This window comes from Tachyglossus aculeatus, chromosome 7, assembly GCF_015852505.1.
Source record: "Tachyglossus aculeatus isolate mTacAcu1 chromosome 7, mTacAcu1.pri, whole genome shotgun sequence".
Lineage (NCBI taxonomy): Eukaryota > Metazoa > Chordata > Mammalia > Monotremata > Tachyglossidae > Tachyglossus > Tachyglossus aculeatus.
The window spans coordinates 50,727,570-50,754,321 of NC_052072.1; the positions used below are offsets into that span (position 1 = coordinate 50,727,570).

At 43.9% G+C, this 26,752-nt stretch overlaps 1 protein-coding gene across 1 annotated transcript in view; it reads left to right on the forward strand.

The window, feature by feature from the left end:
• The window catches only part of NDUFA10 (NADH:ubiquinone oxidoreductase subunit A10), a 71,054-nt gene that overhangs the window by 32,325 nt on the left and 11,977 nt on the right, over positions 1–26,752 (forward strand). The window contains exon 9 of the mRNA XM_038748995.1: positions 9,496–9,604. Within this exon, the coding sequence (XP_038604923.1) occupies positions 9,496–9,604 (109 nt within the window). The remainder of the gene's footprint in view (positions 1–9,495; positions 9,605–26,752) is intronic.

The following is a 26,752-nucleotide window of genomic DNA, read 5'->3' on the forward strand; positions in this document are numbered from 1 at the left end:
GGGGAATCATCCGTGTAAGCGCTCAATAAATACGATTGATGATGATGATGTAGAGAAGGTAGTTGAAACCAAGAGCAAATGAGCCTTCCAGGGAAGGGGGTGTAGATGGAGAATTGAAGGGGATCCAGAACTGAGCCTTGAAGAACTCCTACAGTTAGAAGGTGGGAGCCGGAGGAGGAACGGACAGAGAGATAGGAGAAGAACCAGGAGAGGACACTGTCCGTGAAGCCAAGCGAGGATAATTTTTCCAGGCGAAAGGGGCGGTTCACAGTTTTTAAGGCAGTTGAGAGGTCGAGGAGAATTAAGGTGGGGTAGAGGCTGTTGGATTTGACAAGAAGAAAGTCAGTGGGGTCCATATGGCAGTTTTCTTGTTGCGAAGGGGGTGGTAAACAGATTGGAGAGGGATCATGTATATATGTTTGTACATATTTATTACTCTATTTATTTACTTATTTATTTTATTTGTACATATCTATTCTATTTATTTTATTTTGTTAGTGTGGTTGGTTTTGTTCTCTGTCTCCCCCTTTTAGACTGTGAGCCCACCGTTGGGTAGGGACTGTCTCTATATGTTGCCAATTTGTACTTCCCAAGCGCTTAATACAGTGCTCTGCACACAGTAAGCGCTCAATAAATGCGATTGATGATGATGATCATGGAGATAATTGAAGGAGAGGAACTCGAGGCAGCAGGTGTAAGAGTTTGGAGAGACATGGCTGGAAGGAGCCGTAGTGTCAAGGGAGGGTTATTTTTTGGGCATGGGGATGCATGAGCAGCACGTTGTTGGGTAGGGACCGTCTCTCTATGTTGCCGATTTGTACTTTCCAAGCGCTTAGTACAGTGCTCTGCATAGAGTAAATGCTCAGTAGATACGATTGAATGAATGAGCGTGTTTGAAAGCAGTGGGAAAGAAGCCATTGGAGGGTGTTTGAAGGTGGCAATCAAGGAGGGAAATGGGGAGAGGCCAAGTGTTTTCATGAGGTGCGAAGGGATGGGGTCTGAGGCGTAGGTGGAGGGGGTAGATTTTGAGAAGAGGAAAGTGATCTTCTCTTGAGATGCTGCTGTGAAATATGGGAGAGTCGAAGACAGCACAGGGCTGGGAAGGATTGGAGAGGTGCAGGGGAGATTTTAGGGAGATCCCAACTGATGGTATCAATTTTCTCAAAAAAGTGCACGGCCAGGTCATTAGGGGAAAGAGATGGAGGGGTGAGTTAGACGTCTGAAACAGCTAGCACGGGCAGTTGCTATGGGAATCAATAAGATCAATAAGAAATCAATAAGAGTTGAGAAATATTGTCGATCAGAGGGAAAGGCAGAATTAAAGCAGTAAGGAGGAATTTGAAATGGACAAGGTCATTCTGGTGTGTGGTTTTCCACCAGAAGCACTCTCTGCAGCTCAGGCACAGTAAATGAGGAAACAGACTGCGGAGGTGATTCAGGGTTGCAGATTATTTGTACGAGATCAGTGGAAAGACAAAAGAGCAAGGGAGTTGTTCAGTGGAGAGGACATCGATTTGTGCATTAAGAAAAGATTGTTTGGAGAACAAATGGAGTATGTTGACTTTAAAAAATTGGAGAGGGTCAAAACATCAGAGGTCTCTGGGGGAACAGGACGGATTTGGGTGTGTGGAAGAAGGCAGATGAGGAGGTAGTGGTCAGATAGAGGGATTTCAGAGTTGGTGAAGGTAGTTGTACTGTGACTAGAGATGATGAGATCGAGTATAATAATGATGGTATTTGTTAAGCACTTACTATGTGCAAAGCACTGTTCTAAGCGCTGGGGGGATACAAGGTGATCAAGTTGTCCCACAGGGGGATCACAGTCTTAATCCCCATTTTACAGATGAGGGAAACGAGGCACAGAGAAGTTAAGTGACTTTCCCAAAGTCACACAACTGACAATTGGCAGAGTAGGGATTTGAACCCATGACCTCTGACTCCAAAGCCCAGGCTCTTTCCACCGAGCCACGCTGCTTCTCTGTGTGTATCCAAGTCGATGAGTCAATGAGGTGGGGTGGAACAGGACGTTAGCGGAGTTGAGGAGTGAGAGGAAGTGGACAGTGGAGAGTCGTCGGGAACATCCACATGCATTGCGAAGTCCCCAAGCCTCAATATAGGGAAAGAGAGAGAGAAAAGTTACGTGAGAAAGAGGTCAAAATAGTTTAGAAAGTTGAAGGAAGCGTTGAAGGGGCAGAAGATGATCGAGACTAGTAACTAGAGTGGATTCACATTCAATCGTATTTGTTGAGCGCTTACTGTGTGCAGAGCACTGTGCTAAGCGCTTGGGAGGTACAAGTTGGCGACATAGAGAGACGGGCCCTACCCAACAGCGGGCTCACAGTGTTGGAGGCAGATGATATGGGCTTCAGATAATAATAATGGCATTTATTAAGCGCTTACTAGATGATATGGGCTTCAAATAATAATAATGGCATTTATTAAGCGCTTACTATGTGCAAAGCACTGTTCTAAGCACTGGGGGAGATCATCAGCATCATCAATCGTATTTATTGAGCGCTTACTGTGTGCAGAGCACTGTACTAAGCGCTTGGGAGGTACAAGTTGGCGACATATAGAGACGGTCCCTACCCAACAGCGGGCTCACAGTGTTGGAGGCAGATGATATGGGCTTCAAATAATAATAATGGCATTTATTAAGCGCTTACTAGATGGTATGGGCTTCAAATAATAATAATGGCATTTATTAAGCGCTTACTATGTGCAAAGCACTGGGGGAGATCATCAGCATCATCAATCGTATTTATTGAGCGCTTACTGTGTGCAGAGCACTGTACTAAGCGGTTGGGAAGTACAAGTTGGGAGATACAGAGCGATCGGGTTGTCCCACGGCGGGGCTCACAGTCAGTCCCCATTTTACAGATGAGGTAACTGAGGCACAGGGAAGTTAAGTGAGTTGCCCAAAGTCACACAGCTGACAATTGGTGGAGCCGGGATTTGAACCCGTGACCACTGACTCCAAAGCCCAGGCTCTTTCCTCTGAGCCACGCTCAAGGAAAGGGAAAGAGGGGTTGGGAAGTTAGGATGGTGTGAAAGCGGCATTGGGGAGCAAGAGTGAAGCCGACTCCTTCCCCTTTCCCAACGAGTCTTGGGAGTGGGAGAAGATTAGCTGCCCGCCCTTTCCCCCTCAGGAGAGAGTGACAGGGGGAGACTATCATTAGTCTTATTATCATTAGTCTTATTATCATTAGACTTTTAGACTGTGAGCCCACCGTTGGGTAGGGACTGTCTCTATATGTTACCAACTTGTACTTCCCAAGCGCTTAGTACAGTGCTGTGCACACAGTAAGCGCTCAATAAATACGATTGATGATGATGATGATGATGACTATCATCCGAGGTGAGCTAGGTTTCAGTAATGGTGAGTAGGAGCAGTGAGTTGATGAGGAATTTGGCCTGGAACACTCGACCCTGGAATATCTTGTCGGAGGCCTGGACAGTGAATCCATAAATAGTCCAGATTCCTCAGCATTGGACCCAAATGACTGGGTTCCTGTACAGGCTAAAGCAGACGCCCTTTCTGAGAACGAAGGTCCTCCCTAACAGACACGATGACCCTGCGGGCGTGAATTCTGCTTCAAGCTCACGTTGCTATTTGATTTCTTCTCCCGTTAGCCCTCTATAATCCTGCTTCCCAGGAAGCTGTATCTGATCCTTTGCTGTGATAATGGGTTTGGGAGATAAAGATACTTTGAAATTGAGTCTCTGAAAGCCCGTGTGCCCCTCCCGAATGTGCCCACCCAGCCAACTCCGAGTTCGAAGGAAAATGGGCACTCTGCCCCACTCCGCCACATGTCTGCTGTGTGACCTTGGGCAAGTCACTTAACTTCTCTGAGCCTCAGTTACCTCATCTGTAAATGGGGATTGACTGGGAGCCCCACGTGGGACAACCTGATCGTGTTATATCCCCCCCAGCGCTTAGAACAGTGCTTCGCACATAGTAGGCACTTAACAAATGTCATTATTATATACCAATGGTTATATATATATGATCATATATATACCTGTATATATATATATATATATATATGCATGCATATATATATATATATATACCTGTATATATATATGCATACATATATATATGTATATATGTATGCATGTTTGTACATATTTAATACTCTATTTATCTTACTTGTACATATCTATTCTATTTATTTTAACAAATGCCGTCATTATTATTATTATTATTGTTATTAGAGATTTAACCTGTTTTTTTCCTTGTTTGTTTTCTTACGGACACTGATTACCCAGGGACGTTTAGGAACCGGAAATGAAACTGTCCAAGTCCCAAGTCAGACCCCGTAAGGGAAGGTCCTGGGTGTTCTGAGACCATGATTTCCTGATGATTTCTGTAAAATGAACAGTACCCGAAGCTGTTATAGCTCTTAAAATGAGACTCGATTCATAATCAAACAATGGTGTTAAACGTTTAATGTGTGCAGAACCCTGTATTAAGTATTTGGGAGAGTACAATACAAAAGAGTTGGTAGACACATAGGGCGCCCACAAGTTTATAGTCTAGAGGGAGAGACAGACATTAAAATAAATGACACAAAAATAGCTAATGCTGTTGGGCTGAAGTGGGGGTAAATATCAAGTGCTCAAAGGGTACAGATCCAAGTGCATAGACGCTGCAGAAGGGAGAGGGTGTGGGGGTAATGAGGGCTAAGTTGGGGAAGGCCTCTTGAAGGAGATATTGTGGTGTTTATGCTCTTACTTTGTATCTAACACTGTAGTAAGTGCTGGGATAGAATCAGTTTCTAGACTGCGAGCCCACTGTTGGGTAGGGACCGTCTCTATATGTTGCCGACTCGTACTTCCCAAGCGCTTAGTACAGTGCTCTGCACACAGTAAGCGCTCAATAAATACGATTGATTGATTGACTCAGTCCTTGGCCCACGTGGGGCTCACAGCCTAAGTAGAAAGAAGAACAGGTATTGAATCCCCATTTTACGGTTGAAGAAACGGAGGCACAGAGAAGTGACTTGCCCAGGTCACACAGCAGGCATGCGGCCAAGCTGGGATTAGACCCCACATCCCTTGACTCCCAAGCCCCGTCCTCTTTCCACCATTCATTCGTTCATTCATTCATTCATTCATTCATTCCATCCTCTTTCCACCATTCATTCATTCATTCATTCATTCAATCGTATTTATTGAGTGCTTACTGTGTGCAGAGCACTGTACTAAGTGCTTGGGAAGTACAAGTTTTGCAACGTATAGAGACGGTCCCTACCCAACAGTGGGCTCACAGTCTAGAAGGGGGAGACAGAGAACAAAACAAAACATATTAACAAAATAAAATACATAGAATAAATGTGTACAAATAAAATAGAGGAATAAATACATACAAACATATATACAGGTGCTGTGGGGAGGGGAAGGAGGTAAGGCGGGGGGATGGAGAGGGGGAGGAGGGGGAAAGGAAGGAGGGGGCTCAGTGTGGGAAGGCCTCCTGGAGGAGGTGAGCTCTCAGTAGGGCCTTGAAGGGAGGAAGAGAACTAGCTTGGCGGATGGGCAGAGGGAGGCCATTCCAGGCCAGGGGGATGACGGCGGGACAGGCGAGAACGAGGCACGGTGAGGAGATTAGCGGCAGAGGAGCGGAGGGTGCGGGCTGGGCGATTTCATCAGCCTCCTTGCTGTAATGTCAGCCTCAAGTCCATCGCCACTCCAGTCCTCATTCCAATCTGTTTCTTGGCTCATTTTTGACCAAAAATAGCCACCAATCCGACTGGACTTTCCTGAAGGTAGTCCCACGTCGGAGGAGTTTCAAGGAGTCTGGCCCCCCGCAGCATGCCATCCTGGTTCAAGTCTGAGGTGCTTTGGCCTCGGCCCCAATAAGGTGTCGGCGCAGATCGTGGATATTTTTTCCTTTGTTCCGCGGCCCCGGGACATGCTACACAGCTGCTCGTGATTTTAGTAGGCTAGACTAGACTGTAAGCTCATTGTGGGCAGGGACTGTGTGTACTATGTTATATTGCACTCTCCCAAGTGCTTAGGACAATGCTGAGCCCGCAGGAAGTGCTCAATAGATACCACTGATTGGTAGGAAGACTCTGGAGGTGGAGAGAGTGGTTGTCTGTTGTATATGCCGAGCACTCAGGAAGTGCTCAGTAAATACCTTTGATAGGAAGACGTTGAAGGTGGAGAGTAGTTGTCTGTCGTATATCATCAATCGTATTTATTGAGCGCTTGCTATGTGCAGAGCACTGTACTAAGCGCTTGGGAAGTACAAATTGGCAACATATAGAGACAGTCCCTACCCAACAGTGGGCTCACAGTATATGAAGGGAAGGGAGTTCCAGGTCAGAGGGAGGAGGGAGAATTCCCTGGCCTGGAATGCCCTCCCTCCGCACATCCGCCAAGCTAGCTCTCTTCCTCCCTTCAAAGCCTTACTGAGAGCTCACCTCCTCCAGGAGGCCTTCCCAGACTGAGCCCCTTCCTTCCTCTCCCCCACCTCCCCATCCCCCCGCCTTACCTCCTTCCCCTCCCCACAGCACCTGTATATATGTATATATGTTTGTACATATTTATTACCCCATTTATTTTACTTGTACATATTTATTTTATTTTGTTAATATGTTTTGTTGTCTGTCTCCCCCTTCTAGACTGTGAGCCCGCTGTTGGGTAGGGACCGTCTCTATATGTTGCCAACGGGTACTTCCCAAGCGCTCTGCACACAGTAAGCGCTCAGTAAATACGACTGAATGAAGGAATGAATGAGGTGTGCAGAGCACCAGTGGTGAGATAGATGAGATCGAAATACAGTGAGTAGGTTGTTAGAGGAATGAAATTTGTGATCTGACTGAAGAAGGAAGAATCTAGGCCTGGCAGGGGCTGGGCAGAGACTACCCTGGCTCCCACCCAGGGGCTGAAAAAGTGGAAGGTCTGGGCTCCCACATGGTTGCTAGCCACAGGGAGAACAGCGTGAGAGGGGAGCAGAAGTGGTAGTATCTTTCTTTTCCCCTTTCTGTTTCATTCCCGACCTCCTCAAGAGTGCGAGGTTTTGTGAAATCTGCAAAGGGCCGATGTCCGTAGCTGGGGATCTCCCTCCCTCCCCGAATTCCTTGTGGAAGATCTTGGTTGGGCACTCTGCCATCATGGAGGGCAAGGAGAAATGATGGAGAAATTGATGGTCAGGTTTGAAGGTACAGGATGCCCATTCATTCAATCGTATTTATCGAGCGCTTACTTTGTGCAGAGCACTGTACTAAGCCCTTGGAAGGTCCAATTCAATTGTTAAGCGTTTAACTCTTTGCCTCTTTACAGTTCACAGTAGTTGTCAGGCCGGTCTCGGAGCCAGCAGGACCAGCCTTCAGGGCCATTGATTCCCTTCAGCCTTTTCTGGCACCCAACCCCACTCCAGTCTTCCAGTGATCCTAACTTTGCCCAAATCTTGGTCCCCAGGGCGTTTCTAAATATCACCCGAAGAGCTTATGAGTATTTATCTCCCTCCCTTTCCATGGAGCAAGAGTTGGGGATAGGCATGTGTTCCCAGTGTCATATTTTAGTGTTAAATGCCAATCAATCAATCGTATTTATTGAGTGCTTACTGTGTGCAGAGCACTGGACTAAGCGCTTGGGAAGTACAAGTTGGCAACATATAGAGACGGTCCCTACCCAACAGTGGGCCCACAGTCTAGAAGGGGGAGACAGAGAACAAAACCAAACATATTAACAAAAGAAAATAAATAGAATAGATGTGTACAAGTAACATAAATAGAGTAATAAATATGTACAAACATATATACAGGTGCTGTGGGGAAGGGAAGGAGGTTAGATGCGGGGGATGGAGAGGGGGACGAGGGAGATGCCAAGAATGGTGTAACCCAAAGAACTGAGCATTTATTGGGAAGGGACTTCATCATCATCATCAATCGTATTTATTGAGCGCTTACTGTGTGCAGAGCACGGTACTAAGCGGTTGGGAAGTACAAGTTGGCAACATAGAGAGACGGTCCCTACCCAACAGTGGGCTCACAGTCTAGAAGGGGGAGACAGAGAACAAAACCAAACATATTAACCAAATAAAATAAATAGAATAGATATGTACAAGTAACATAAATAGAGTAATATGTACAAACATATATACAGGTGCTGTGGGGAAGGGAAGGAGGTTAGATGCGGGGGATGGAGAGGGGGACGAGGGAGATGCCAAGAATGGTGTAACCCAAAGAACTGAGCATTTATTGGGAAGGGACTTCATCATCATCATCAATCGTATTTATTGAGCGCTTACTGTGTGCAGAGCACGGTACTAAGCGCTTGGGAAGTACAAGTTGGCAACATAGACAATCACTACCCAACAGTGGGCTCACAGTCTAGAAGGGGGAGACAGAGAACAAAACCAAACATATTAACCAAAAAAAATAAATAGAATAGATAGGTACAAGTAAGATAAATAAGTAAATAGAGTAATAAATATGTACAAACATATATACAGGTGCTGTGGGGAAGGGACGGAGGTTAGGTGCGGGGGATGGAGAGGGGGACGAGGGAGATGCCAAGAATGGTGTAACCCGAAGAACTGAGCATTTATTGGGAAGGGACTTAGGGACTCACCTCTGCTGCTGCCGCTAAAGGATAGGTCAGAAATTCCCGGGCATCTTTCTTGTTCCTCTTCCCCTTCTCCATTTTCCCCTGTCCCCCCTGCTCCCACCCCTCAACTTGTTCTTCCTGTGTGTCCATCAGCTTTTGGGAGTGGGTCACCTTGGCCTAAGAGAGGGGATGGTCTATCTCTCTGGGACCGTCTTTCTTCTGTCTCTATTTCTACAAAAAGCCCCAGCTACTACTATTGCGTCTGCAAGAAGTTCAAGCGATCCATTCACCAATTGTATTTTCTCATGTTCTGTTTAAAAAAATAATGTAATAAGTTGTCGACATTTTCCGTACAAATCGCATGAGTAATTTGTAGCTTTTTTAAAAATAGGGGCTCGTGAATGGCCGAATCGGCAGCCCGTCTCCAGGAATGAGTTGGACGTGCCTGTTTTTAAACTGGTTAGATGGGATAAATTATTCCCCTCAAAAAAAGTTCATGTAATTAATACCTTAAATTCAGCTTTGATCTTGTGCACTTTGCCAGTATACAACAGGCCTAATTTTTGAAAATCTGGAAATGCGTAGCTAGAGCTTTCTTTTGCGTCGTTGCCTGTTTGGAAAGAGTGCGGTACTGGGAATCAGGAGACCTGTGTTCTAGTCCCGGTTCTGCCACTGACTGCTGTGTGACCTTGAGCAGGTCCCTTAACCTATCTCTGCCTCAGTTTCCTAATCTGTAAAATGGAGGAAACACCACTTCTTCCTCTAAGACTACAAACCCTGTGAAGAACAGGGATTGGGTCCGATCTGTGATTATTTTGTGTTCTATTTTAGCGTGGAACACAGACACTTAATAAATTTCATTATTTTAATTATTTTTTCAGTTCATTGCTTAAAACAGTGTTTGAATTTAATGTATACTTTTTTATTTCTGCTTAGGGTGCAGAATAAATATGACGTCGTCAATTATGCAACTATTCCTGAATTCCTCCCAGAACTAACAATCGGAGCGCATAAGGCTTATCGACTCTATCATGAATTCAGAAATGTAAGTACAGTATATTCTGTTTAGAGGTTAAAGAACATACAATGGGTTTGGTGTGCTAGCAGAATTCCTACCTGTCATGTGCCTTAACTTTACATTGATTTCAGAATTTAATATTTTGCTGAGAGAAAATAGGTTATGTTTTATTGAGTTGATTTCCTCCTCTTTCTTAGCTTTTTCATTACCTAAATAAAGGCATCGTCTTGGTTGTCAGGATTCCTGGATTGTGCTCTTGATTTGAGACACTCAGTGTGCCCTAACAAAGTAATAATAATAATAATGATGATGATGATGGCATTTATTAAGCGCTTACTATGTGCAAAGCACTGTTCTAAGCGCTGGGGAGGTTACAAGGTGATCAGGTCGTCCCACGGGGGGCTCGCAGTCTTAATCCCCATTTTACAGATGAGGTAACTGAGGCACAGAGAAGTGAAGTGACTTGCCCAGTCACACAGCTGACAGTTGGTGAAGCTGTGATTTGAACCCGTGACCTCTGACTCCAAAGCCCATGCTCTTTCCACTGAGCCACACTGCTTCTCTGCCAAAGCTGCAATACAAGCCATTGTGTCTGTTGGCTACTGAGGTCATTCAGATGTAAAATAGGTGCATTAATTTCATCCTATCATGTAGCCTAGTCTGTTCATATTAAAAACTGACCAGATCCTTCAACTGTGAGTCAAGATAAGACAAAATTGGGTTGTAGATAACCCGATTTCTTGCCTCCTGGCAATTCTGAGACATGTCTATTGTTTTTGTTTGTTTTTTAAGAAATGAGGTATTCTTGAATCTCACCACAGTTTTTTGTTGTCTGTCTCCCCCTTCTAGACTGTGAGCCCGTTGTTGGGTAGGGACCGTCTCTATATGTTGCCAACTTGTACTTCGCAAGCGCTTAGTACAGTGCTCTGCACACTGTAAGCGCTCAATAAATACGATTGAACGATTGAAGTACAGATTTCACTTTGGGGATCTTCGTATATTGAGGATGGAGGTCGATACGTGTGCTGCATTGACCAGGGGCACATGACTTTGCTAGGCCTGCATGGTGGCTTCTGGATTCTGGGCTTGACGGAGGAAGCACTTACTGGCTCAGTGGAAAGAGCCCGGGCTTTGGAGTCAGAGGTCGTGGGTTCAAATCCCGCTGCGCCACTTGCCAGCTGGGTGACTTTGGGCAAGTCACTTAACTTCTCCGTGCTGCAGTCACCTCATCTGTAAAATGAGGATTAAGACCGTGAGCCCCACGTGGGTCAACCTGATCACCTTGTAAGCTCCCCAGCACTTAGAACAGTGCTTTGCACATAGTAAGTGCTCAATAAATGCCATTATTATTATTATTATTATTATTACTGGGCGGGAGCGCTGCTTCGATTACCCACATAGCATCTATTTGCAAAACATCACAGAGCGATGCTTCCTGCAAGACCTCATCTGTTTGGGGTTTTGCTGCTTTTAATCAAGCATCTGGTAGCTGCATGGACATCCAAAGAAGATATTTATTAAGAAATCCTAACGTGACCCCTTTCTTAGATGCTTCCTTTCATATGCACCTTCCGTGACAGTGATGTTATTAAAAAAAAAAAAAAACCAAACAAAAATCCCAGCCCTGAAGTGGGACGTAAATGGAGGACTGCATTTTGGGAATTTATTGAAACGACATTGTCAAGCTACTTCTGCCCTCTTTGAGGAAGACATTTCCTGCCAAGTGCTTAGCGTTTGGTTGTACATTAAAAAGCATTTTAAAGATATAAAAAATGTATCCATTGCTTTAAAATAGGATCTGTGCCCCGCAAGGCCACAATTTTGTTTTTGGGACACCCATGGTGCCCATAAAGATCAACGGCAGTTAGCTTAGTGCATCTCTTTGGTCAGTGTGGTTTAAAAAAAAAATGCGACACACACATCCTTCCCTCAGGTATCCTACCCAGAAATTTAAAGTCCTGTAAATCTTGTGCGAGAACTAATTTAACTAGGAGTGTAGTGGTGAAACATGCCATAACTCCGTATTTGGAAGGGATCAGCTTGCCATCTGCCACAAGCTCCTACCATAGCACTTAAAACAAAAAAACGTACTTTTGAAACTGGGGAAAACCTCTGGCAGTATCCCAGGATGTCTTGACTCATTCAGTGGGAGACCTATAGCTCTCCTCAACTCAGCCTTGCCGATATGTCTCATTTGCCGTTTGTGGCATTTTGTAAAAACCCTCTAAGGAATAGTATGAGGTATTAACTGGTGCCCCATCCAAACCAGTTAAGGCTTTTGGAGTGGTGGATATCTTCATTCATTCAATCGTATTTATTGAGCGCTTGCTGTGTGCAAAGCACCGTACTAAGCGCTTGGGAGAGTACAATACAACAACAAATCCAAAACAAAGCCATAACGAGCCCGTAACGAACTCACAGTCTAGAAGGGGAAACAGGCATTAATATGCATAAATATATATCTCCTCCGGTTCCTGACTGTTAATAGCATGTGTTGGGAAGGTTGGGAAGAAGACCCACAGAAAATGAAGATGCTTCCATTGCAACTAGTGTCCTTCCTCACTTCCTTCACAGTCATCTTTTTCACTTAGAACCGTCTGAGCCTTTTCGCGGCTAGCGGAGAGATGGATGGAACATAAACATTTTCAGAAAGTCCGAAGGATTTCTTATAGAGAGGAGGGGGGGTCCCACTTAAAAACTCAGTGGTCTCATCAGGGAAGGGAAAAACTGAGCATCCTCCTTGGCCCAGAATCCGCAAACAAATCTGAATCTGAGCTGTATATTTATTTGGGTAGCAAGCCATTCCCCAAGCCCCTAATGTAGTCAGTCCCCCAAAGCTTTTAGGATTTGCAGTTAACCTTTTTCTTGATTTCTTGAGCCTTGGGGGAGGAGCGGAGTGTTTGCTTTTTCACTAATGAAGAGAAAGCTGGTTATTTAGACCCACTTAAAAAGGTGTTGTCTTTCAATTACTTAGACTGGTTTAGTATTCTCGGAGTGCGGATCTTTGGCAGGACAGAGGGGAACTGCTGATTTCTGAAAGGCTCTGCAGTTTCTCTCACCAACATAATGCAAGTTCTCAGGCTGGGGCGCAGCATCTCAATTGAGGGTTGCATAACCTGCTTCTAAAAAATGTATACGTGAATAAGGGGGGAGGAGAAACTAAGTTCTAACCCCAAACCAAGCCTGGATTCATGGATATCACTGACAGATAGGCAGCTTGAACTTGACATAAGTAACCCGTTGTAGAAACGGCAGACATGCGAAGACTTGTGCGGTTTATTTAAAGCCCTTATGTGTTCATTGCATTCCCTGGCTCCGAAAGGCGTGAGAGTGATTTAGGTAGATGTACATACGTAAGGGAGCAGAGCAAGAATGAACAATGGATTACTCTAAATGTATTTGTGTATTTTGACAACGTTATTGTATGCTCCCATCGGGGCACCCAGCCCTGGATCAGAAGCCTGTGAACCGCGATGGGGTTTTCTTGAGATTTTGAGAAGAAAGAATTCCATTAATTTTACTAGATTTTGCTTACTCTTCCTGTAGAAAGAGCTAGTGGGTGACGTGAATGGGGAATTTCATGAAGATTGTACCCCTTCTAGGTGGTGTGCTCCAACTTCAGCTCAGTTGAAGTTGCCTGTAGCTTGCCTGGAAAAAAAAAATGTTTCTAGATTTTGCTTAATCTTCCTGTAAAAAGAGCTAGTGGGTGACCTGAGTGGGGAATTTCATGAAGATTGTACGCCTTCTAGGTGGTGTGCTCCAACTTCAGCTCAGTTGAAGTTGCCTTTAGCTTGCTTGGAAAAAAAAAATGTTTCTCCAAAGTACCTTTTTGGGCTGGGGAGACATCACTGATTGAACTTAATGGAAGGATACAATCTCTAACAACCCCAGCTCCTTAGAGGCCAGTAGTAAAGTACAGTGCTTTTTGAGTTGTTCTCTGAGGCCACTAAAGAAGGAAGTTCAGAATCTTCTCATAGTCTGCGGTTCTAAGGTTCAGGAACGATTGCTCTGAAAATATGGCTCTGAATTAATAACCATTCAGCTCATCAGATGTGTGGTTTCCTGTTTTCTGGAACCGATATCCTCTAATTACAAGAAATAGAAGTAAGCCTTGTTAATAGTTCTTGTTTTAAAATAAAGGGAATTCTGGAAAAAAAACTACAGCGTGGTTAAAAGGAATTCAGGTGATGTGACCCTCAAGAAGAATGAATGACAAGGGGAAATATCAATTAACCACAGTAGGAAGTGGAAAAATAAAATGCAAAGTCTAAAATACATGTTACAACCAAGCTCCATATGTAAAATGAGTAGTGTAAATAACGGTAAGGAATGTAATGAAGGGAATAAAATCACTCCAAGCATACCCCATAATTTCATGCAAAACCTTGCAGGGTGTTGGGATAGCCTGAAGAGAAGTAGTATTTTTTGACTCCAACCGTTACACATTTTGTTTATTTTAAAGTGTACACTGGATGAAGATGGAGGTTGTGTGATTGGAGAGATATTGTGTTGCTTCACAGAGATTCTGGGGAAAAATTAATATTTAATGGTGGTGAAAAAGATACCAGATCATCCTTTCCTCTGATTCCAGATCCTCATTTCTCATCTGTTTCTCCCGGGATCTGTGCCCGAAAAAACAAATAGATCTGAGGGCCTCTGAGTCCTCTGCCTGTGGGGAAGCTGAAGGCAAGAGAGTCACCCTCACCACGAAGAGCCCGAGGTGGTCAGATGCAGGGAAAAATCATATCCTATCAATCAGTTGTATTTATTGAGTGCTTACAGTGTGCAGCGCTTAGTACAGTGCTCTGCACACAGTAAGCGCTCAATAAATGCGATTGATAGATTGATTGCAGAGCACTTGGGAGAGCACAGAAGGACCTGGGTTGTGATCCTGGCTCCGCCGCTTGTATGCTGTGTGGCCTTGAACAAGTTGCTTCATTTCTCTGGGCCTCCGTTGCCTCTTTTGTAAAATGGGAATTAAGACTGTGAGCCCAATGGACAATCCCGATTAGCTTGTATCCACCCCAGTGCTTAGTACAGTGCTTGGCATCTGGTAACTGCTTAAGATACCACAGTTGTTCTTATCATTATTATTATTAATACACACTACAGCCCTTTAGCACATATCCCTTGTGTGGAGGAGGTGCATTCAGGGTGGCCGATGCACTGAGCACTCTTTCTGAGAAGCAGCATGGCCTAGTGGATTAGAACATGGGCCTAGAAGATAGAAGGACCTGGGTTCTAATCCTGGCCCCACTGCTTCTCCGCTGTGACCTTGAGCCTCAATGACCTCATCTGTAAAATGGAGATTAAGAGTGTGAGCCCCATGTGGGACAGGGATTGTGTCCAACCTGATTAGCTGTCTCCCCCTTTTAGACTGTGAGCCCACTGTTGGGTAGGGACTGTCTCTATATGTTGCCAATTTGTACTTCCCAAGCGCTTAGTACAGTGCTCTGCACATAGTAAGCGCTCAATAAATACGATTGATGATGATGATGATGATGATTAGCTTGTATCTACCCCCATACTTAGAACAATGCTTGACACATAGTAAGCACATTCCAAGTACCATTATTATTATTACTATTATCCTGGCTCCGCCACATGTCTGCTGTGTGACCTTGGGCAAGTCACTTAACTTCTCTGAGCCTCAGTTACCTCATCTGTAAAATGAGGATGAAGACTGGAAGCCCCGCGTGGGACAACCTGATCACCTTGTATCCCCCCCCCAGCGCTTAGAACAGTGCTTTGCACATAGTAAGCGCTTAACAAATGCCATCATTATTATTATTATTCTCCTGGGGGTGTCCTTGATCAGAACTATAAACATTTTGTAGGTCCCATTCCCCCCTTCCCACTGAGGCCTTGTTCAGGAGATGGATCTTTCCATTTGCTAGCTTGTAGTAGCGATACAATGGTTTTGATTTTGACTCTTGGGTGAACACCTATTCTGAGTCATTTTTTGTTTGCTTTTTGCCATAAAGCCCCCCAGTTCAGGCTCCCCATCACTGCTAGAATTGCCACCGCTGCTGCCGCAACTTGGTTAAAATCATCTCCCTCCTCTCGACTGTAATCAATCAATCAGTCAATCAATCAATCGCATTTATTGAGCGCTTACTGTGCGCAGAGCACTGTACTAAGCGCTTGGGAAGTACAAGTTGGCCCCACTGATCAGAGGGGAGGTGGAGACGTGGAAAGGGCCAAAAAAAGAAAAACGTCTTGCCCACCCAAAGCACACAGTGGGTCGGCGTAAGAGCAGAAGAGGTCACAGACCCGGGAAACTTTCTTTTTAAATGCCATTTAATAGGTGCTTCCTGTCAGTCAGTCAGTTAATCGTATTTATTAGACTGTGAGCCCACTGTTGGGTAGGGACTGTCTCTATGTGTTGCCAATTTGTACTTCCCAAGCGCTTCGTACAGTGCTCTGCACATAGTAAGCGCTCAATAAATACGATTGATTGATTGATTTATTGAGCGCCTACTGTGTGCAGAGCACTGTACTAAGCGCTTGGGAGACTACAGTGAAACAATAAAAACATTCCCTGGCCAGAACGAGCTTGCGGTCTAGAGGGGGAGACAGACATTAATATAACTAAATAAATTACAGGCATATAATAATAATAATAATAATAATAATAATAACAATAATGATGATGGCATTTGTTAGGCTTCGCACCTGCTAACTCTTTTACACTGTACTCTCCCAAGCGCTTGGTACAGTACTCTGCCCATTGTAAGCGCTCAGGAAATATCATTGATGATGAAAATGTTGAAGTCAAATCTCCGATCATTTCAGGAAGGAGCAAGGCTGGTGACCAGGAGCCTAGCTTGAGAGACGCAGGTTAGGGAGAGCATGAAACATAATGTCATTTGTAACCTCCAGAAGAGAGTGTTGAGAGTGTTTAGCTCTGTCCGAGGGCAGTGATCGGCCAGGGGGACCCATTAGGACGCCCGAAACCATGATGGGGGTCCTCACAGCGGCTGCATGCCGTTGTTCCCTTCATTCAGTTGCATACTCTATTTATTTATTTATTTATTATTTATTTTACTTGTACATTTCTATCCTATTTATTTTATTTTGTTGGTATGTTTGGTTCTGTTCTCTGTCTCCCCCTTTTAGACTGTGAGCCCACTGTTGGGTAGGGACTGTCTCTATGTGTTGCCAATTTGTACTTCCCAAGCGCTTAGTACAGTGCTCTGCACATAGTAAGCGCTCAATAAATACGATTGATTGATTGATTGATCGATTGATTGAGCATCTATCTCGTGTGTCAAGTTCCCTCCATTCCTTGCAAAGGTAATACTTAGCTTCATCATCATCAATCGTATTTATTGAGCGCTTACTATGTGCAGAGCACTGTACTAAGCGCTTGGGAAGTACCAATTGGCAACATCTAGAGACAGTCCCTACCCAACAGGGGGCCCACAGTCTAAAAGGGGGGAGACAGAGAACAAAACCAAACGTACTAACGAAATAAAATAAATAGAATAGATATGTACAAGTAAAATAAATAAATAAATAAATAGAGTAATAAATATGTACAAACATATATAAAGTTACACAGGCTGCGGCTGAAGGAGGTCTTGCTGTTTGGAAGGCAGATGGTACCATTCGGGTTATATGCTTCGTTATTTCACAATACCTTTGTGCTCACGTTTATTGCACTGGAGAGGTATTTCCATTGTCTTTTCTTTTTGAAAAAAGATTTTGGTCAGCATTGCTAGCTCCCCTCCCCGTCGCCCCGACTTGTTCGCTTTGCTCTGTCCCCCCTCCCCGCCCCACAGCACTCGTGTATGTGTGTGCATATCTATAATTCTGTTTATTTATGTTGATGCCTGTTTACTTGTTTTGATATGTCTATAATTTTATTTATATTGATGCTGTTGATGCCTGTTTACTTGTTTTGATGTCTGTCTCCCCCTTTCTAGACTGGATGCCCGTTGTGGGCAGGGACTGTCTCTCTTTATCGCTGAATTGTACTTTCCAAGCGCTTAGTACAGTGCTCTGCATAGTAAGCACTTAACAAATGCCATCATTATTATTATTATTCTCCTGGGGGTGTCCTTGATCAGAACTATAAACATTTTGTAGGTCCCATTCCCCCCTTCCCACTGAGGCTCTGGTCAGAAGATGGATCTTTCCATTTGCTTACCCTCCAAGCGCTTAGTACAGTGCTCCGCACACATAGTAAGCACTTAACAAATGCCATCGTTATTATTATTATTCTCCTGGGGGTGTCCTTGATCAGAACTATAAACATTTTGTAGGTCCCATTCCCCCCTTCCCACTGAGGCCTTGGTCAGGAGATGGATCTTTCCATTTGCTTACCCCAGTGAGCACTCAGTAAATACGAATGAATGAATGAATGAATAAATGAATGAATGAATCGCATCTAATTGTGTACGTTAGAAATCTAGGAACCCCTTAGTTTACATTCTGCTACAACCTTTTTCCTTCAGAAGAGACAATTTATTCCAAATAATTTTCATTACTCAGCTCTACTTCAGTTCATTTTCTTACCAGGCAACTGGGGTATGATTTTTAAAAACGTGCCCATGTATTTGCATCCAACTACCTAAATTGGATACACCTATATACATCCATTCAGCTCAGTGTTCCCAGTATATGACTAGGTCTCTTTTTTTATGAACAGTAATTGTTTAAAATATTTCACTTAGTCACTCATGTGGCATGAAAGTGCTGCTGTTTTTCCCGAAATGCTTCCCAGGTGGTATCCTGTGCACTGTGGAAAATATGGTGGTGTGTTTAGGTGTGCAAACATAAATAATAACTGCAAATGGTATTTGTTAAGCCAAATCTTTGTTCTGAGCACTGGGTTAGAAGCTCGATGTGGCCAAGGATTGTGTCTAATTCTGTTTTATGATACTCTCTCAAGTGCTTAGTACAGTGTTTGCACACAGTAAGCACTCCGTAAGTACCATTGATTGATAAATATTAAACAGGTCAGACATACAGTCCCTGTCCCTTATGGGGCTCTCAGTCCAAGTATGTATGCATATCAAGTAACCTTACTGTGGGTTAATATTGGGAATGAGGCGGTTAGCCTAGTTTCTAAATTGTAGCAAATGAAAGTCCATTTAGATTGAAGTAATCATTGGTGGCTCTCCGTATCCTCCTAAACACAGAAACTATGTGTAGATAAAAAGGTATATAAATCAAGAGGATTCCTGTTGTGCGATCTGCAAAAAATTATTACCCTTGGCCTCTAAGCGTGTGAGGTTATTCAGATAAATCAGCAGGCGAGTTTCCTAAAACTGTTCAGCTGTTGCAGACGACTTTTGAAATAGCCAAAAGGGTCGAATTTTAGATTTTTCATAAACTGCTCCTCCTACATCTTTTTGGCTAACTAAAGTTAAGTCTCGGCGTTGTTAGAACCATAAGGCAATTGAGAAGGACAGTTTTCATGTGGTGCTGCAGGCATGAAGCAGAAAAGTTGAGAGTTCAGTCCGAAAAAAGTAGCCTTTGGACAGGGTTGCTTGTGCTGAAAGGTTCTTCCCATTGTGCTATGAACCCTTCCAGTTCTGGAATTTAATAGTCTTCCTCAGTGCGCACGCGTGTGTGTGTTTTCTCCTTCGGAAATATGCTGTAGTTTTCCTGGAGAGCCAGGAGTTGAACTTAAAGCTACCCTTCTGTCGCCAACACTGTGTGTAGGATAAACAGCATATTCTATGTTCTTGCCTGAACAGTTCAGACTTGAATAAAATTATACTGAAATGGCACACAGAGGTTGACAAAGATGAAAGGTGACTGGAGTTATCAGTTGAAGGATCTTGCCCAAATGAGGTCCTTTATCTTGAAATTGCTTAATGAACCAAGATTAAATTCTCTTGTTTTCATTCTAATAAAATGGTTGTTTTGGGGGTTGGTTGGTTTTTTTTTTTCCACAATTCTAAGCTACCCATTCTAAGAAGAACGTAGGAATGGACCCTGTATTAGGAAAAGAATTGGCATTGCGTCCTGTTACCATCCCAGTGTTGATTGCTCCCTCGTGGTTGAGCTAGATTTGTGAGAGCAGATGGGCAGTCAGTGGGAAAGGGCCACAGAGATACTGTTGTATCTGGGAAAAGGAAAGTGGCTTATTCTTGAAGCTTCCCTTCATTCCCGTTCACCCAGGCTGTGACCATTTATTTCTCTAAAAGACGCCGGGTTCTGCTCTGTATCCTCTTGTCTTCTCCTGCTACACTCATTCCATTGGGGAGCTAACCCATTGCCAAGACCTCAGTTCCCACCTTTATGCAGCTCACTCACAACAACAACAACAACAATAATAATCAGTCAATCAATCAATCGTATTTATTGAGCACTTACTGTGTGCAGAGCACTGTACTAAGCACTTGGGAAGTACAAGTCGGCAACACATAGAGACAGTCCCTACCCAACAGCGGGCTCACAGTCTAGAAGGGGGAGGCAGAGAACAAAACCAAACATACTAACAAAATAAAATAGAATAGATGTGTACAAGTAAGATAAATAGAGTATTAAATATGTACAAACATGCATACATTTATACATATATACATGTATGCATATATATACAGGTATATATATGATCATATATCTATAACCATTGGTATATAATAATGACATTTGTTAAGTGCCTACTATGTGTGAAGCACTGTTCTAAGGGCTGGGGAGGCTACAAGGTGATCAGGTTGTCCCACGTGGGGCTTAATTCCCATTTTACAGATGAGGTAACAGGCTCAGAGAAGTTAAGTGACTTGTCCAAGGTCACACAGCAGACGTGGCGGATCCGGGACTAGAACCCGTGACCTCTGACTCCCAAGCCCGGGCTGTTTCCACTGAGCCACGCTGCTTCTCTGCTCACAAATCCCTGCTGGGCCTGACCCTCTTCCTTTCTTCAATCTTCTGTGTTTCCTCCTACCCCCAGGACCCCGCAACATGGAATCCCTTGGCACCTTAAGCCGACTAAGTTCTTCATCACGGCTGACGATGCTGCCAACCTCCCTAGTCCTAAAGCCTATATCCGTGGCATTATCTGTGCCTCCTCCTCTCCTTCAGCCCCAAACGTTTGATCTGTTTGGACTCACCCCTTTCTCACCATCCACGCGGCTACTATGCTAATCCAAGCACTTGTCGTGTCCCGGCTTGACATAATATAATAATTATAATCATAATGTAAAGTATAATCTCCCTCACTGAAGTTCCTTGCCCCTTCCCAGATCACGCTTCACTCTTGCCATCCGGATCATTTTTCTGTCCCCGTCTTTTCACCCAGAGTCCTCCGATCATTGCCCATTCTTCTCTCCATCAAGGACATGCTCCTTGACCATTGGTTTCAAGGCACTCAGTCAGATCTCTCCTCACTCATTCTTTTTGACATTTACACTGCAGTTTGCACTCTACTCCTTCTTAGCTAACCTTTTCTCTTTGCCTCGTTCTTGCCTCCCCACTGCTGCAGCCTGTCGTGTGAGGAGCTGCATATATACATATGGAGTATAGTGGAACTGTATTTATGTTTGTACATATTTATTACTCTATTTTACTTGTACATATCTATTCTATTTATTTTATTTTGTCAGTATGTTTGGTTTTGTTCTCCGTCTCCCCCTTTTAGACTGTGAGCCCACTGTTGGGTAGGGACTGTCTCTATATGTTGCCAACTTGTACTTCCCAAGCGCTTAGTACGGTGCTCTGCATACAGTAAGCGCTCAATAAATACGATTGATTGATTTATTAACAGAGCATGGGAATGGGAGTTGGAAGGTCGTGGGTTGTAATCCCGGCTCTGCCGCCTGTCTCCTGTGGGACCTTGAGCAAGTCACTGCACTTCTCTGTGCCGCAGTTATGTCATCTGTACAATAGGGATTGATACTGTGAGCCCCACATGGGACAGGCACTCTGTCCACCCCAATTCTCTTGTATCTACCCTAGTGCTTAATACAGTGCCTGGCACCTAGCGCCTAACAAATATCATAATCGTCATCGTCATTGCTTGACTCTGCCGTTCCCCAGGGTGAAACTCCCTCCCCCTTTAAATCCAACACATCACAAATCTCCCCGCCTTCAGTGTCCAGCTGAAATCCCGTCTCGGCTATCCAATCTTTATTGATAAATGTCTTGTTTTATGCCGCCGAGTCGTCTCCGACCCATAGCGACGCCATGCGCACACGTCTCCCGGAACGCCCCGCCTCTGTCTCCAGTTGTTTCGGCGGTTTATCCGTAGAGTTTTCTTGGCAAAAATTCAGAAGTGGTTTACCATTGCCTCCTTCCGCGCAGTCAACTTGAGTCCCTGCCCTCGCCTTTCTCCCGTGCCACTGCTGCCCGGCACAGGTGAGTTTTGACCTGTGGCAGAGTGGCTTCCCTTCGCTAGCCACTTCCAAAGCTAGGAATGGAATAGGCGCACCTCCGCTTGACTCTCCATCCTGTCGTCAAAACTGGAATAATCCTGGAAACTCTCCAGGTGCAACCCTAAGAGGGGGATAAATGTCTACCCTCCCTCCAATAGCCCCTCAGCCCTTGTGAACTCACAACCATCTGTACCACTGCCAATCATATTTTACCTACCCTATTAAATATTAATCATATAAGTATCCCCTCTTTCCTCCTAATACTGCAGTTATTTCAGTGCCTGCCTCTCCCTCTGGAATATAAATTCCTTGAAGGCGAGAGCCGTGTCTACAAGCTCTATTGTGCTCTCCCAAGCAAATAGTACAATGCTCTACGCATAGAAATTGCCATACCGCTATTATTCTTTTTGTCGGTTCTTTAAATACTGTCGGTTGATGGTCTTGAGTCCTTGAAAAAAATGCATTCTGTGGAATCCTGCCTGAGTACTTTGAGTGAGGCACATTATCTGTAAGATCTTAACTTTGTATTTTAATGGAGAGCTTTATTAGTTCAGGGCCATTGATGCGCCCGTTGCTGCCCTGTTGGCTTTCAAGAATTAGAGGCCGAGGGCTCTGGAACATTTATTGCAGCTAGTGGAGCAATTATTTGGGATTAATCATTTTTCTCAAATGGTATATTCCTAATGGTCCATGGGCCTGGAATTGCAGGATGAGCGCATTTACAAACTGAACAACCAGTATATTATTTTGTAAGCAGAGCATTTTTGAGGTGTAATGTAAATGTAAAATAGATGTTAAAACTTTTAAAAATGGTCATTTTTCGCAAGGTATATATGGTCACTTTTTATTATAGCGGCATCCTTCCTTTAGGGCAGACGATTAAATACAAAATTGGTTTCTACTTTATAGGTTCTATCTTTTCTTGATGTAAGAAGGAGAATGCTATTAAGATACCACACTCCTTTCATGCACCTGATTGTGTTCAAGACAGTTACCATGGCAACAGCATCTCGTGTTTTCTCTTCCCTGCTATTTTTATTTCTTTACTATCCAAAGTTGTTTTCATTTCCAGGATCAAGGTCTCCCTTAACATTTTTTAAATGGAGATGTTTGACAGCTTTAACACATAGCACTGTCTGTTCTTGGCTTTACCAAAAGCAGCTTAATAAAAGAGTCAGATTCATAATAAACAAGAAAAAATGGTGTAATATAATTTCACCAAAAAGCTGAAAAATTTGTGTAACCCTTGTGACTTTCATTTTATAAAAAAAGGCTTTATTTTGCTCTTTAAGCCTACTTTGAAACAAATTTTAAGGAATCTTTTATTGATTCAAAAATGGTAATTATTGGTTGTTTTCTTCGCATAATCTTCCTGATCGACCAAATAATAGATGTGGAGCTCGATGCCCCCATTATCCCTCCACTCTGCCGTGAAGTCGGTCTTCTGAAGACCGTTCTTGCCTTTTGGATTTTGTTTTCTGTTTTTATTCTCGATAGTGGAGTTTGGTGACTGCCTTGAGGGTTCTTTTTTCGCCGATGGAAGAAGTCCTTTGGTTGCGTGTAGGGTTTTTCGTGCATAGCCTGATCCGTGAATTTCATTTTCCTCAGACCACGCTGTTGTGCTGTATCTCTTCAGTAATTGATAATTATTTGCATGTCTTCTTGTGTACGGGCCCCTAGAGCACAAGCATCTGGATATAACTATACAGTCATCTGTACACTGAGAAGCAGCATGGCACAGTGGATAGAGCACGGGCCCATGCTTGGGAGTGTGACCTTGGGCAAGTCACATTGCTTCCCTGTGCCTCAGTTACCTCATCTGTAAAGTGGGGATTGAGACTGTGAGCCCTACATGGGACAGGGACTGTGTCCAACCTGATTTGCTTGGATCTGTGACAGTGCCTGGAACATAGTAAGTGCTTAACAGATACCATAATTATTATTTTAACTCTTCCTGAATCGTGGTCTGAAAGACTGTGTTGGTAATCTTAACACGTTGAACTGGCAAGGTTTCCCACTGGAGGAATATGCAGACTCCAGCTTGCAGATCTCCCTTTGCATCCTTGAATTTGGTAACAAACCTACCATCCCCAGGCTACCACCAGCCTGCTTCACTCTGCCCGTGAAGGTGGGGAAGGGGCAGACAGGATCCCTTCAGCTCAGATTTGACAACCATCCTTTTGTGGAGTAGCCTGCGAATCTTGATTCATTCATTCATTCATTCAATCGTATTTATTGAGCGCTTACCGTGTGCTCTCACTGTACTAAACGCTTGGGAAGTACAAGTTGGCAACATATAGAGACGGTCCCCACCCAACAGCGGGCTCACAGCCTAGAACGGGGATCCGTTTATCAGGGTGGCAGATTTTGCCACCAGCTTCTAGAGCTCTGGTCCCTTGGTGTGGTTAAAACTTTTTGTAAGATCAGTACAGTGCCAGACGCATAAGTGCTTAGCAAGTACCGTACAATGTTTTGTGTGCATCATCATCATCATCGATCGTATTTATTGAGCGCTTACTATGTGCAGAGCACTGTACTAAGCGCTTGGGAAGTACAAATTGGCAACATATGGAGACAGTCCCTACCCAACAGTGGGCTCACAGTCTAAAAGGGGGAGACAGAGAACAAAACCAAACATACTAACAAAATAAAATAAATAGAATAGCTATGTACAAATAAAAATAAATAAATAAATAAATAGAGTAGTAGCAGTGAGCACTACTTCAATCGGTGCCGGAGAGCTGATTGTGTATCAGCCAGTCATATGTATTGAGCACTGAACATGTGCAGAGCACCATACTAAGCGCTTGGAAGAGTACAGTGTGTTTCTGGTAATCGTTTCCTAATATAGAGAAGCAGCATGACCTAGTGGAGAGAGCAAAGGCTTAGGAGTCAGAGGGCCTGGGCATCAAGTCCGTCATCTGTAAAATGGGGATTAAGACTGTGAGCCTCATGTGAGACACAGATGGTGCTCACCAGTTTGGTAGAGATTGAACACCAGTTGGCCTTCCCCTTTTGATGGCAAGAAATATAGAGAAGCAGCACGGCCTTGTGGATGGAGAACGGGCCTAGGAGTAAGAAGGACCTGGATTCTAATCCCGGTTCTGCCACTTGTCTTGGGCAAATCACCAAGCTTCTCTGTGCCTCAGTTTCCTCATTTGTAAAATGGGGGTTAAGGCTGTGGGACAGGGACTGTGTCCAGACGGATTTGCTCATATCTACCCCAGCACTTAGTACAGTGCCTGGCACACAGTAAACACTTAAGTACCACAGTTGTTGTTATATGACAGCTAAGGTGGGGATATACAGTACTGGGTGCAAGGAGGGTTTTTTGTGTTGTTGTTTTTTTTAAGTGGTACTCGTTAAGTGCTTACTGCGTGCCAGGAACTGTACTGAGTGCTAGGGTAGATACAAGATAATCAAATGGGGCACAATCCCCTTACCACATGGGCCTGACAGTCTACGTTGAAGGGTTAACTAAATATTAGTACTTTGTAATCTCGACGGCAGAAATGCAGTTCTTGAAAAGCTACCTGGATTCTGTTGTACGCTATTCATCACTGACTGAATCTCCAAGTAAATTTTGTTTTCATAGTCAGTGTTATTGCTATTTGAGTGTGTGTGTGTGTGTGTAGGCATATATATGTATAATATATACTGAATCTTCATGTTAATGATGGTTTTACTGGCCATGAGGTTTTATTCAGCCACATATTTGCGTGGTTACAAAGATTAATGTGCACCCAACAGCCCCTTCCGTGCCAGCCACTCATAAAAATAGTTATTTGCTGAGATGATTCATTTGCTATATGTGAGGCCCTCTTTTCACGGTTTTCCCAGAGCCTCTACCCAAAAAGAGCTATCTCACTCTATGCTATTTTATATCGCTTTATGGGTTTGGGGAAGGGGGCGAACGATGACAAGAAATTTGGTTTCTCAAATGTCTGGTTAGTTTTTCAGTAGTAAAACCTCACGTAGCTTCATTTCAGAAGACACAAATTGGCTCAGACCTGAAGTAAATGTAATGCTGACAGCCCGAGGGACATGGTGATGTACTCTGATGACAAAGCAAGATTTAAGCTATGCTCAACAAGAAATTATTCTGAGGTCCAAAAAGAGGTTTATCTCCTCCATCTGCACTTACAACCCCATCCTCTTTCCTCCGTGTAAAACCTCTTGCCTCAGTTCTCCTTTTCCTGACTGCCATCTCCAACCACTCACTCCCTGATGGCTCTTTCCTCTCTCCTCTTCCCTCAGGTTTCCTTTCGACTAAAATAGCTATCTAGTAGCTATCCTTCTAGCTATTCCCACCCTTACATTTCCTGTCCAAACTCATTAAACAGGTTGTATTCACCCGCTGCCTCCATTTCCTCCTCTCCAACCTCCTCCTCGTTCCTCTTCAGGATGACTTTCCCCATCCTCCCTCCAGTAGTTTGCGCAGAGGTCTGAATTTCTGGCTAATTCAGCCACGTCCCAAGTTGCTGCTTTGGCTCCTTGCCGAATACTACTTGAATAGTGTATATGTTTGTACATATTTATTACTCTATTTTACTTGTACATATCTATCCTATTTATTTTATTTTGTTAGTATGGTTTTGTTCTCTGTCTCCCCCTTTTCGACTGTGAGCCCACTGTTGGGTAGGGACTGTCTCGATATGTTGCCAATTTGTACTTCCCAAGCGGTTAGTACAGTGCTCTGCACATAGTAAGCGCTCAATAAATACGATTGATGATGAATAAGCAAGAATAAGGAAGTTGGGAATAGAGACTGGTATCAGTGGGTAAAGGAAACTTACGCAGGAGACAAAGATTGGGAGAGGGAAGACAGTGAGGTGCTCTTAACCTC